The sequence below is a fragment of the Mustela nigripes genome, chromosome 5 (genome assembly GCF_022355385.1).
Source record: "Mustela nigripes isolate SB6536 chromosome 5, MUSNIG.SB6536, whole genome shotgun sequence".
NCBI classification, from domain to species: Eukaryota; Metazoa; Chordata; class Mammalia; order Carnivora; family Mustelidae; genus Mustela; species Mustela nigripes.
The window spans coordinates 142,517,715-142,531,925 of record NC_081561.1 but is presented as its reverse complement, the minus strand read 5'-3'; the positions used below and the strand labels follow the sequence as shown (position 1 = coordinate 142,531,925).

Genomic DNA, 14,211 nt, shown 5'->3' with positions numbered 1-14,211 from the left:
TCACTCGAAATAGGGCCAGGGGAGGTGGCAGTCGGCAGAGTTGTGTGCACGGCTCTGAGTGACCATGCACAGTGACCTTCCTCTCCCCCCAGAGCTATATGGGACCTAGGGAACTGGCCGCTGTGGACATCCCAGGTGCCAGGCTACCATCCCACCCAGCCAGAGAACCAGAGAAGAAGCACTTTCTAGCCTGGGGCCGGAGGGCTGCAGTGGGTGCCTCTGACTATCTGCCTACACTCACCAGAGACGCTCCCTGGGCAGCAACCTGCCCTGTGGGGACACAGAACACACCAGTTCCGACAACACAGCTCAAGCCGTCACTTGCCTCCAACAACGCCTCCTACCCACAAACAGCAACAAATAAAACAGTTACAACCTCAATCGGGAAAGGTCTTTTACAAAAAATGCACGTTAAACCAGCCTTGGATACTGCCAGGTTTTCAGCCCGTGCCCTGTTTTAGGGAAGTTCAAGATCCCAGCCCAGCGGTTCTCCGCTCTGTCTGCAGCAGCCCGTGGAGACTGAGTCACTCTGGGTCCCGCAACCCCCGGCCCAGACCAGGCACACTCAGGACTTGGGGGTCAATTTAGCGACAAAGAGTGAGAAGTCGGGGATGATGTAGGCTCAGGGCTTTCCCTAAGCACACGACCTTGAGTAGCCCCCTGAGCCACTGAGACGGGGCTGGAGAGTGTCAATTCCAGGTCAAGACGGGAACAAGGAGCCCTGGGAAGTTTTGCCCAAGCTGGTAGCTCTGACCTTGCACCCGGGATCTTTCCTTGGTCTTTATTACTAAGTCCCCACTGTAGCAGCTCCAGACAGTGGATCCCTGCCATGTCTCTCAGGGCTGGAATCTTGGTGGCCTGCCCAACAAAAGCTTCCTTGGACCTACACGTGTGTTGTTCCCTCTAATTCCCAGACCCAAGCTGCGTCTCTGCGTCAGTTTCCTAAGTATCTTCATCAACAACTGGTCACTCAGCGCTTGGGAGGGAGGGGCTGACAAGGGGACAAGCGCTGTGCCCGCATGAAGTGTATAAGCCTCCCATCAATGGCACACAGCAGCTAGGATTCCCTTTTGTAAGAATCTGAGCTTGGCAACATCTCTAACAGCAACCTGCCCATCTTCACACAACCAGCAAGGCGATGTTCTCACCCACTCATATGCCTTCGAGATAGGCCTCACTAAGCCCATTCAGATCTAGAATGTGATCATTTCTTCATAGAATTTTGCAACCATAAATGGTCATATCTAAGCATTTATACAGCAGTAAATAAGAAGGCAATCCCATGTGGTTTGATAACACATTTCACTTGGTTTCGTTTAAAATCAAAATTCTTCTGCGTGTGCCTTATACACATACATACCGGATAGGGGTCACAGAAATCCTATTAGGTTGCTGCGTGACCAAGAAAAGGAGGCCCCAGATCAATCTATCACCTCATTACAAAGTTACCAGGACACAAAGAACTTCTGTGGGGTAGAATCTTGGAACAAGTTCTTTTATTCTACAGGAATTCCAAAATTTCTTTCTTTCTTTGACTTTTTAAAAGTTGAGGCCACATTAATTTTCGTTTCAAAATAATTTTCTCCTCTACCCTGGATAGTTAATATTTTTAATTATCCCCATGACTTCCATATGAGTGTTTGTTTTGAAAACACTCATTTGAGAACAAGGAAAGGGAACTAATTTCTCAATAGATGTCTATAAAACACTGATTCTAGAAAATCATCCCTAGTAAATGCACACACTGTTTGCTCCCACACTCTTTCAATTCCCCTAAATGTACTACAATCCATCTTCGGAAGAGGAGGGCCTGGCACCCATCCCTTCTGTTTGTGTCTCCGAGGCTTTGGCTTATGGCGTCCCTCCCGGGGAGTGGAGACACACACGCTGTCTTTCGTCTTGTGCCGTGGGCAGCGCAACGCGTCCAGTTGGCAGAAGCCCCGTGAAATCAGAGCCGCCCTGTGCGTACGTGGGACCTAAGCAACAACTGAGAAAGGCGTCTGAGACATGAGACACTGTCAAGCGGGGAAGATGAGGAGGACACGTAAGACAGGAGCTGTGCTCCTAGGGGAGCCTCCATCCCGCTCCTGGGAGGGGGTCTGGGTGGCTTTAGGGACGCACTGTCCAGGTACCCAAGCACATCATGGATATCCTGTCTTCTCTCGGGAGGGTTGCACTACCCTCGGCCTCTTTAGCTCATGAGGAGGTGGCCTGTGATTCCAGAATCGCAACAACACCCCCAGCAAAAACTTTCAGAGGCTTCAGATTTTGTTAATACCCAACAGCCTCGTGGGCCCTACTGCCTAAGAATCAGGGCTAGTAATCTCTTTCCCATCCTCACCTGCCAAGGCCTTAGCTTCCTCTAACTTCTAGAGAGACCTTACTTGGGCCTCTCAAGCCGGGTATAACTGGATTGATGGCATTTCATAGAAAACCACCGTTTTTCAAAAACCTGCCTCTGTGTTATGCAAGCAGCCATAAAATACACTTTGATTCCATAGAAAATAACACGGTATCCCATACGATGAGATGCTCATTTAAATCTTAGAGGTGAAACTCTTATTTCTGCATTATGAAGTCAAGAAAAATTAACAATTCTATCTCAAAACAGAACTGCGAAAATGACTGACAGCACCCCAACAAGAGAAAACTCCCCGATCCTTTGGGTGGAGAGAGAGAGTGCTGGTTTCCTGTCACCTGTACCCGGGAGGGCGTGTGCATCAAACATTCATGTTCTGTACCCGGGAGGGCGTGTGCATCAAACACTCATGTTCTCTGAAACCTCCGAAGCTTGTCTCATAACTATTTTCTAGAAAACACAGACTTCCACTCTTATTTTTAGCTTTTATTACAAATAAGAACAACATAAGTAAACAAAACCCAGAAAAGAAATGTTATATTCCCCTCTAAACCTTGGCAGAATTTCTTTAAAATACTTAAATGTTTTAACATGTTGAGCTTTCAGTGTTAAGTTTTAATGGCTGAGTGTTAATGATCAGATAATTGAGGCCAAAGGCTGTGAGTCTGGACAGGCTGGTGAAACTCCGGTTCATTTTTCCATATTACTGTCCCCACTTCTGACCCCAGGGATCGCTGTTAAAATGGAAAGCCAGAGATGCACCTGTCACTTGGTTATCTCCCCTGCTCCTGCCTTACAGCAATCCTACAAGGAGTCACTTGCCTCCTGAGACAGGATCTGACAGCATCCTAATCACCTACGTTTCTGAAGTCCAACCTACCTCCCGTGGGCATTTTCAGTGTGTGGGTGGCCCATGGTATACCCCCCTCAGATTCCCCCCGAGGCCCCAGGGACTAAAGTCAAAGCGAAAGAAGGCAGGATGGGCACCTGGTTCAGAGGGAAGGGACACACATCCCCCGCAGCCCCTCTGCTCCTTGCAGACATCACTCACACCACACCGTGCCCACCAGGAAGAAAGGTGCCCTGGGGGGGGGGGGGTGGGATCCATCCTGATTTCCAGAAACTAACACCTCTAGGCTTTAAGTGAGCTTCATTCTAAGACATATTCCCACTCTTGTGTGAATGTGACAACTGTGAGCTCAGGAATTAAATACATCAGGAACCCAAAAGTGAATTTGGTTTTAGAGTAACCAGGACAGAGGAACCTTGGAAATCTGTTGGCAGTTGACTGCTTTCCTCTGAAGAGGAAGCAGAGGTCCTGCTGATGTTGCCCACTGTCCCTAGTAGCCCGCAGTAAACCGAGATGGGGCTCTGAGTCTTGGATCAGCTTCAATGAGTAATCAGAGGCCTCGGTCCAAGCTTTTAAAAATATCCAACAATAATCATTATGCTTATTCCCTGACATTCATTTTTAATTTCCCCTAAACACAGTTTTTGAAGTTATATTACTGAATCAATCTTACACTTCGAATGATGTGCTTCACAGGACCCCCACTACCTGCAGAATTTCATGCAAGAATTTGTGAAAATCATGTCTCTCATTCGCCTTACTGGCCCTTAAGCTGCATCCCACAATGCTCCTCTTGATACCACACAAGTGCCAGGCCCCAAATTGCTTTGTTTTATTCCAAACACAGACCAGTCCCTGAAAAACCCATGTTACGGATTCCTCGGCCAGACACCATGGCACGGACCACATCTGTCGTTTCAGAAAGCTCCATCAGGAACCTTAAGGAACTCTGCCTTTTCCTCCTAGAGGAGAAATAAACGTCCTTCCTTGGCTACAAGTCAACAAAGGAAAAAAGGAGGAAGAGTGTTAGAAAGGTTTTACTTTGTTCTGAGAGGTAAGCAGTGTCTGCCCGCCCCCCCCGCCCGCCAGCTTTGGAGGGCTTAGCACCTGGTCTCTGAACTGTTGAGAGCCAGGCTCCCCGTATGCCCCTTGCTGACCCGGGCCCTGTGCCTGTGCCCAGAGGCTTCTGGAGTGTGGCTAGGTTGAAGACACAGATGTGCCAAAAAGTGCCGGGACAGCTGAACACATAGCCTTTTCTGCACAGTGAACGTCAGCACATAACAATTAGGGCCCCAAAGAGCCAGCAGTTCTAGTCCCTGGTTCCCTCTGTGTTCCAGGTCACATCCCCCAAACTAGGATTCTGGGGACAAGAGACAGGGGCAGGGGTATGGTCTGCTGCCCCTCCGCTCTGGGTGGGGGTTGGGGGGAAGAGGCAGTTTCTACAGGGCCGTAGCCTCTGAGGATTTGCCAGAAATCACGGGTGTGAGGGGAAGCCCGTATGTACAATGCTGTTCATGAAACAGCAAACACTTGGGAATAAAAGTAGTGAAATTTGTGTAAGATCCTCACTGAAAAAACAAAACACCGCTGAGAGAAACTGAATTATGCCTAAGAAAATGCAGCAATATTTCAATTCAAATGATATCAAATATATCACATTCAATATATCAAAGTTGTTAAAATGTCCATTTTCTCTAAATCAAAACATAGAAGTACTGTGAAAGAGAAAGAACAAGGAGCAGCCCTGTTGGGGAGAAGAGCTTATTTTAATCTATGAAGATTAAACAATTTCAGGGTTGGCTTAACCAACGTTATAAAAGGGGTCAAATTTGTCACCTAACCCTTTTCACACTGACTCACTAACTGACCCACAAAAAATTGTTACACACCATGTAATTTCATCACAAATACTTACTGAACATGGTCTCCACCCTCAAGAAACCTGCAGTCTGACAAGGGAGGTCATGATGAACACAATCAGCAGGTGTCTGGGGAGGGTTGCAGGGGGCGGGTGGAAATTATGAAGGTACTTCTAGAACAGGTAACTCCTAGCTGCATAATGGAATGGTCATGGGGCGCCTGGGCAGCTCAGTCAGTTACGTGTCTGACTCTTGGTTTTGACTCAGGTCATGATCTCAGGGCTGTGAGATCGAGTCCTGCATCAGGCTCTGCACTCAATGCAGAGTCTGTTCAAGATTCTCCCCCCCCCCCCCCCCCCCCTCTTCTCCTCCCCCTGCTTGCTCTCTCTCTCTAAAAATATATTTTTAAGAAGCTTAAAAAAAAATGGAATGGTCATATGGAGAAAGAAACAAGGTATTTTGAGAAAAGGAAACAGCATGTTCCAAAGCCTGGGGAGAGCAGCTGGACATGTCCCAGAGGGGCTGGAGCACTGGGCATTGAAGAGGCCAGGGGCCTGTCGGGCCATAGACGCCCATGGACCAGGACAAGGTGGCCCCGTGACCAGACCAAGGGGAGCATTGTCTTGAAGGAACAAGCTTCCATACCATTTAATCAGGTGCATGCAGCCTACAGGAAATATACCCAAATGTTGTATTAGTCAGAGTAGGCTCACTCTAAGAGTTGCAGCAAACAACCCCAAATCTCAGTGGTTTAATACAAGAAAGTTTACTTCTCATTAATTTCCCGTTCCCATGCAGGGGAGCTGGAGGGAGGAGGACCGGGACTCCCCTCCCCACAGGCTTTCAGGAATGGATCTCCTTCTGTCTAAGGACTCCACCACATCTGAGCGCTTCAGCACTTTCTGCTGGCAGGTGAAGGAAGCAAGGGAGAGAGTGGGATTATCAGAAGGAAGGCTGTCTGGCTGCAGGCCTGACAGTGCCCCATATTACTTCTCCCAACTTCACTGACCAGGACTCTGCCTCATGACCCACCAGCGGCAAGAGAAGCTGGGAAATACGACCTGGTTCTGGGTCAGGAAGGTAAAATGCAGGGTATTCTCTGCACTAAGGGCAAATTAGAGTCCAAGAGATGTGTTTTGTTTTGTTTAAATATTTAAGGCAAGTTAATTTTGCTAGATTTGAGTTCAGCAAACTATAGCCCCAGGGTCAGATCTGACACACCACTTCTTCCCCCTCTCCCCATTACCCCTACCCAGCTCAAGAGTCTGTACATGTTAACAGAAACCAGTACTTCTGCACATGACTTCTGGCCAGGCACAATGACAGGCACTCTGATGTAGATGTCAGACCAAGCACTGTGGTAGGTGTTATGACTTCTGTTCTAGAGCTGAGGACACCAAGGCTGAGGCAGGTTCTGTGACTTGCCCTTGAAGTTGAAATACAGAGGAGCTGACATTTAGGGCCAGATCTACTGAATCCCAAAGATACATCAAAACATATAGACATATATCAATGTCTTATCTGTTAGATATCCCACTTAGTTGTGCCCCTGCCTCTGTGAAAAGCTCCACTCTACAGTGTGCCAAAACTCGCCGGGAGTGTGGTTCAGCTCTGGGCACCCTACTCTCATCAATTACAGGACTTTATGGTCAGCCATATCTGGCCAGCCCGTCTCTGATAGATTTGAGTTCAGCAAACTATAGCCTGCACACCACTCCCTCCCTCTCTGCCCATTACCCCTACCCAGCTCAAGAGTCTGTACATGTTAACAGAAACCAGTACTTCTGCACATGACTTCTGGTCTTGAAGCTATCTGTAGATAGCTTCAAGCTTTCTGTAGGTGAATGGCAGCATTTCACCAGATAAAATCTGGGGCTCCTGCCTTCAGGTAAAGAGACGATGCTTCTGTCCCAAAGTCTACAGAGTGAGTTCAGGGGAACCGGCACTTGTTTCAGTCACACATAAAGCAGTTCCACTCACGACATTCTCATCACACTCCTCATAGAGAAACACCCAGTGCATCTCCACGAGTTCCCATGGACCACCTGCATGGGCTTTGTATGCCTGTGAAAAATGAAGATGCCCTGACCCCACCTCAATCTTTTGATTCCAACTCTCTGTGGGTGGGTGCCAGGAATACACACCAACCAGTGCTCCAGAGGGCATTTAATAAATGGCTACAGGGAAAATGATAATGAAGACAAGAGAGGGAGAGAATGAACATCCTGTTTCTCATATATTCCTCTCCCATTCCTCCTTGTCCTCTGAGGTTGAGGTCAAGGTCAGTGCCCATTCTGCCTTGATTTATAGTCACTCAGAAGGTATCCATTCACTACACCTATCACCTCACCTCACTGGTGATGAAAAATAAGGTTCAGCATAAAATATAATTTGTGTTGAATTACTGGTGTTTCAGGAAGTGGGGGAAAACCACACACCTCTGATAAAAATAAACAAACAACAGTGATAGATTCAGCTGTTGTAAACTCACCCAGGAAGTCTGGAAGGGAGAAAATGATTCCAGATCAGTACTGCCCCCCAGCTCCTTTCCCCCACAGGAAAATCCTCTCAGGTTTCCCAAAGAGATCAACTGCCTGAGAGCTTACAATCAACAAACACCAATCACAAAACATATGACAAACAGCAAATGAAAGATTTAGAACCCCAAGGGTTTCAAGTAGTATAAGTACCAGATACAAACTTTAGAGTAATCATGTATAAAACACTTAAAGAAATTGAAAAATGGGCAAGAAATAAGAGACTACCAATAAATGGCCAGGCATATTTGATAGATTACAAATATAACTTCAACAAATGAGAAAGATAATTGTTGAACTACAAAGTTGAGTGGATGAATTAAATAGCAGAGCTGATACTGCTGAATATGAAGGCAGTATTCTAGAAGGTAGGTCTGAAAAAACATCTCAATGATATATATAGATAAGGAAGTGGAAAATATGAGGGAAACATTAAGAGTCATGAAGGATAGCTAAAGAAGGTCCCACTTATGTCTAGTTAAGGAAAGAAGAGAACAGGAAAAGGGAACACAGAAGAGACACTGGCTGAGAATTTCCCAAAATTCAGTTAAAGGTAATACAACAATTGGTTCATCCAGTGACTATCTTTTGGATGTCTATTATGTGCCAGATGCCTTTTAGGGCAATATGCACCAATCTGGGCAAAGAAAAGAAATACCCACTTAAATACAACCTTAGCAGAAAGGACAGTGAGACTGACAGCAGATTTTTCCAAAGCAAAATGAAAGCTGTAAGACAGAACTAACATCTTCACAGGGCTGAGGGAAAACAGTTGGCAACATGGAATTATTTTCCTAGCAAAACCAGTCTTTCAAGAATAATGGTGAATAATGGCCAGCTTGGTCAGTGGAACATGTGACTCTTGATCTCTGGGTTGTGTGTTCGAGCCCCATGTTGGGGTAGAGATTACCTATTTTTTTTTTTTTTTAAGAATGAGGAAACAAAGACATTCCCATATAAACAAAAACTGAGAACATGGACCACCTAGAGATATGCACTAAAGAAAAATTTTAAAGATTTATATCAAAAGGAAGGGGGAAATGGAGATATTGTATGAAATGATGAGCAGTGTAAACCCAAGCATGTGTGATCTACACAGAGCCCATAAATTAAGACTAAAAAGAAAGACCTAGGATATTGGCTACAAACACCTGTGATACACGAGGTGAGAGACTGAGTGAAAGTGTTGAAACTTCCTAAATTGTTGAGAAGATTGCAGTATTAAATTTAGGTGCTGTTAAGTAAGCATAGTAAAATGTCAAGGATAACCACTAAAAGAGCTGAAATAAAGGATCTAAATTCCAAATAAGTAAAGGAAGGAACAAAATAGAATAAGAAAAACAAATTGAAAAATCATTTTTTAAAGGGAGGAAAAAAGCATAGAAATAATATGTATAATAGAATAATATGATATAAGAAAAATATGAGAAAATATGAAAAACATACAAAAATAATATATAAAATTCTATATATTATATAATATGAAAAATAATATAACAAGATCAAATATATCAATGAATAAAATAAATGTAACGAGACTATGTGTACCAGTTGAAAACAAAATCAAGTTATATGCATTTTATAAGAGATACATCTAAACTCTTAGAACATGGGAAGTTTGAAAGTAACAGGAAACAAAAGATCCAACAGGTAAATATTAACTAAAAGAAAGGTAAAGTGGCCACATTAGTATGAGACAAAATACACAGCAAGACAATATAATTCACAGATTTTAGACAGGGTCTCCAAACACTGACAAAAGGTTCAATTCACTATGTAGGTTACAAGCAAAATCTAAATTTGTAGATACACACACCCAATAAAATTGCCCCATGTATGTAACTTTTTAAGCCTGCTGGAGATACAGGGAGGAACTGACAGATGCTCCAACATAATGGCTAATTCCAGTACTTGTTAATCTCAACAGACCAAGCTAACGGCAAGTTAATTAAAATCTAGAATATTTTAACAGCACAAGAAACAAGCTTCAAATATGGGATGTCTATAAACCCTGCCCCCAATAGCTAAGGGTTGCACATTCTTCTAGAACATGTACAGAAAACATTTATGAAAATTGACCTCTTAAAGGCCAAAAAGCAAACTTCAATGAAGTCCAAAGAAGCAGCATCACACAGACCATGTTCTCTGACACACCAAAGCTAAACTGCAAGGTAACAACTAAAAAAGATAAAAAACGTCACGGGCCAAAGATGAAAACATAATGGAAATTACAAATACCGAGAATAGAATAATAATTGAAACCTGCATTTCAAAACTTGTCAGGTATGGCCAAAAAAGTACACAGAAGGAGATCTATAGCTTTAAATATTTATGCTACAAAAGAAGAAAAGCTGAAAATAACTGAGATATGCATCAAACTTCCATTGAAAGAAGCATCCCAAAAGTCAATCTGGGAAACAAGAGCAAATAATAAAGAGGAGAAATTAATGAGATAAAAAGGAACAGTGACCTATGTGGGTCTTAGAAGTAATGATGAAGCAGATGTCCTCCTGGTGAGGTTGATTCAGCAAGAAACGAGGGAGGCCCCAATAATAACTAGCAATAAAAGCGGTGCCGAAGCAAGATCTTTCTCCAGTGCCCAGAGCATAGCAGAGACTGAGCCCAGACTAAAATGTGGGTCTGGAGAGACTTGCCACGCTTGACATTCAGGAAAGAGAGGATGCTGGCACCTCTGATGTCTGTGGGTTAACCGACTGCGTTGGCCTGTGTCGTGGGATAGACGAGTTAGAGCAAAGCAGAGACACGTGAAGCCCTACAAAGCCAAGCTGCCCCACTCTCCAGTGTGGCAGCTACTTCCCTCATAAGGGCGTTCCTTTTACTGGGGGGAAATGACCTGGAAAGGAAAAATGAGACTGATTCGGACTATTTTTAAAACGTGCTCTGAACCCAGGTTCACTGAGGCACTTTTTCTTTCCTTCCTTCTTTTTCTCCTTTTTAAAAAAAAATTTCCATTTATGGCATACAAGCAGACATTTAAAAGTCCTAACATCCATTTCAAAGACTCACTCCTAGGCAAGGAAGTGAAGTGTGCGGGTGGAGGAGGCTCAGACTTTCCTGCGTTCTGTCACGCTCTACGCTGGCCAGCATCTGACAAGCACGCAAGGCTGAGATGCAAACATTAGAAAGTCCGCCCTGAGGAAGTTACCTATCAGTGAAAAATCTACTGCCTCATCTTGAGCAAGAGGAGTAAGAGAGGGGCTGGACTGAAACAGCCCTGCACTAGGCATTGACTTTGACTTCATTCCTTGGAGCCATTTCGCTTTGTAAGATGGAAAAACAGTGGGTGAGTTTCAGGTGTCCACTCAGTACTGTTCATGTCAAGAGGAGCAAGACATTCCTGGCTGGTCTGGATGATTATGGCTGACTGTGCTCCTCCTGCTACGAAATGAAATACAATGGCAGATTGGCCAGAAGAAAGAAGTAAATATGAAGGTTCCAAGTAATTTCCTGCAGCTTCTAAAGTGCGCGTGCTTATTTTGGGTGGACTCGTCCCCAAGGTTTTGAGCACTACCTAGAGGAACGGAGAATGATTCACCCTCATGACAATGGATCTCAACCCATCTGGGCCACTTAGAAGGTCTGGGACTCTGGCAGGTCCTTCCACATCTCCTGACTCAGGTACCTCTTCTACAAGGCTAGGACAATGATATCTCCCCCCACGGGTGCAAGGATGAAGTGGAATAGCCATATGGGGACATTCTGGAATCTGGTCTGCCCTTCCATCTTCGAAACTCTTTCAATTCACCTCCTTTCCATGATTAATACCTTAATCTTTAAATCTGTAGAAACACATTGGGTACAGTGTGAACCAGAGATAGAAGTAAAGTTCCTTTAATCCCGATGGAATATGAAAAAACAAAAACTAAATGGACCATCTTCAAAACCAAAGCCAGTGAAGTGAGAGCCAGGCAGAACTCTGAGAGAGAATGAGTTGCTCTGAATGGTTGTATTTCCTGAATGGATGGCGGGGGAGGGGGTTCTCCTAAGAATCAAAGCATTAAAAACAAACCAGAAAAAGTGACCAATTTGGGATTAAAAAAAAAAAAAAAAATCTCTCCAATATACTTCAAAGACCTGTTGGTGGCCTTCAGCAGTGCATGCTGAGTGCCATTCTACTTTTCCTTGAAAATTTTCATTGTTGTTCTGGGCACCCTGAGCATCCATGCAGCCATAACACCGGTGGCATCTGTAAGACTATAAAGGGCTTAGTCCAGCCTCTCATTTTACAGATGAGAAAGCTAAGCCCTGAGAGGTTAACCAAGCCACACAACTAGCTGCAGACAGTACCACACCAGGTCTCCTGACCTTCCACTTTCCACATTGCCTTTTGGGAGCCACTGACCTTCATAAGATCACCTGTCCCTCCTTGAAATAACCCCAGGTCACCTGAAACAACCCCAGAACCCCAGAATATTTCACAAGTATCTGTCTGGGCACTAACTCACAGATTTCTATGTCTCCCTTCTCTGATGTCCAGGGATCACACTGGCTCACAGAAACCCCACTTGAGCGCATGTGCGTTTCGCTTTGAGGGCTCATTTTATTCTCTGAGGCTTAAATGTCTTCAAAAATCCGGTGTCCTCTCTCCAAGGCTTATCTTCTAACTTTCCTGGGAAGTAAGGACTAAGCAGCCATGCTAAATGGGATACCAGCAGCCATCGAACAGCTCGGAGGAAGTACTAGGGATAATGCCCGGTCCCACTGTAGTCCACACCCTGTCCATTTCATCTATGAAATCCCTAACAGCAACCCCACGTAGTTTATGAAGCAGTTGCCATCATTACCCACAGATCAAGTAGAAATTAAAGTACCCCGAATACACAGACACACTGCCTGGCTGGGTGGCCACAGGTTTTACCCCGAATACACAGACACACTGCCTGGCTGGGTGGCCACAGGTTTTATCTCCACACCACTCAGCATAGGACCATACACACATGGCACTATAGAACATGCGTGACCTCAAAGATCTAGAATCCCAACACCAGAGAGATGAGGTCACTATGAACAGTGATGGAAGAGGCATCACTAATTTCATATCTAGAGTTTTCCCTCTTATTCAAGGAAGTGCTTAAAAAACGTTTATGACAATAACTGAAGATAAAAATGTTTCTTTCCTAATTTGCCAGAGCGCATTCAATCATTTTTTTAGGAAATTAAATTGATCTCTGATTGCCCATGAAGTTCAAAGAAACGGCTGGTTCCTGTGACCCAGCCTCCATGGAGGCAGTCCCCACAGCTAAGGCACAAAGATGAGGAAGAAACTGTCATCCCAGCCCAGCGTGGCAACAGTGCTTCGGCCAAGGCTGAGCGGCCGCTAACCAACGCGCTGTCGTCCCAAACACAGCCAGGCGGCTACCCTGGGAAGGGGGATCTGCCTTGTAAGGTTGTAGCCCTTTCTGCTGCCTTCCTGTAATTTACTAACACGAAAAAAATTAAATTAAAATTAAAACCCTTCATGGAAACCCACAGCTTTCTCAATTTCTCTGAGATGTTGCTCTTTGCCCCAGAGCAGTTTTGCTAAAATCATGCCCACGGAGAGTCTTGACCTCTGTCCCCGTGCACTTCCGATCATCTTTTGGGCAACCAGTTGACGTTCCGCCCTTCCTTTAGCCCCTGAAGACCACAGAGCAATCCTGCCCGGCCCAACCAAGTTTCTCGCCCCAGGGGCCGCGGGTCTCCACCGCGAGTGGGACCGTAATTTCCCACTTTTGCCCTAACCACCCCGACGACAACGTCCGTCGTACGGGACGCTCGGATGCCCGAGGAGGTGCGTGCGGAGCATCCGCGAACTTAGCCCCTGTCCCCACCCGTGGTTCACACCCGAAAGCCAAGCATCTCTCGGTCCGCTCGCTCGCAGAGGGCAATCAGCGACACGTTGCCCCGGCCTGTCGCGCGCGGCGCTTCGAGAGCGGGCTGCCCCCGGTCGGTCCCCAGAGGCCACAACAGGTGCCAGCCTCCCCGGGCCGGCGGCCGCGGAGGCCGGCTTCCCGCCCTCGCCGCGTCCGGGGGGCAGCAGGGCGCCGTCCCGTCGCGCGGGCCCGCCGTGCCCACCCGCTTACCTCGCTGACGATGGTGGAGTGGGTCTGGGCGTACCGCCAGCCGCCCCGGCACGGCACGAGCGGCGCCGAGCGGTTGGGGAAGGCGGCGAGCGGGTCGGCGCAGCTGAGCGCGTCGGGCGCGGCGCTGGCGTTGGCCGCCTCCAGCAGGTACCGCCGGCAGCTGCCGTCGCCGCGGCGCTCGGGGGGCGCCGTGCGGTTCCACTCCTCCTCCGGGCTCCAGCCGCAGCGCTCGGCCAGCGCGGCGGCGCTCGGGCCGCGGCACCAGTAGCGCTCGGGCTGGCTGCCCAGGAAGACCACGCCGACGAAGAGGAAGGCGAAGGTGACGCCCGTCAGGCACAGCAGCAGGAACACGCGCCGCTGGAAGCGCCCGAACTCGCCCGCCCTCTGCAGCGCCTCGTCGAAGGACGGCATGGTGCGCGCGGCCGGCCGCCGCCGGGCCCGACTCCGCGAGCGCGTCCTGCCGCCGGCCGCCCGGCCTCCGAGTGAGCGCGGGCCCCGCCGGCCGCCGCCTCACCCCTGCCGC

General features: G+C 46.9%; 1 protein-coding gene across 1 annotated transcript in view; it reads right to left on the bottom strand.

Annotated features, from left to right (window-relative positions):
• SLC22A3 (solute carrier family 22 member 3) overlaps nt 1-14,156 on the bottom strand; it is an 88,667-nt gene extending 74,511 nt beyond the window's left edge. Inside the window, exon 1 of the mRNA XM_059401383.1 lies at nt 13,689-14,156. Coding sequence (XP_059257366.1) covers nt 13,689-14,099 — 411 coding nt within the window. The 5' untranslated portion in view covers nt 14,100-14,156. The remainder of the gene's footprint in view (nt 1-13,688) is intronic.
• Nucleotides 14,157-14,211: the final 55 nt, after the last annotated feature.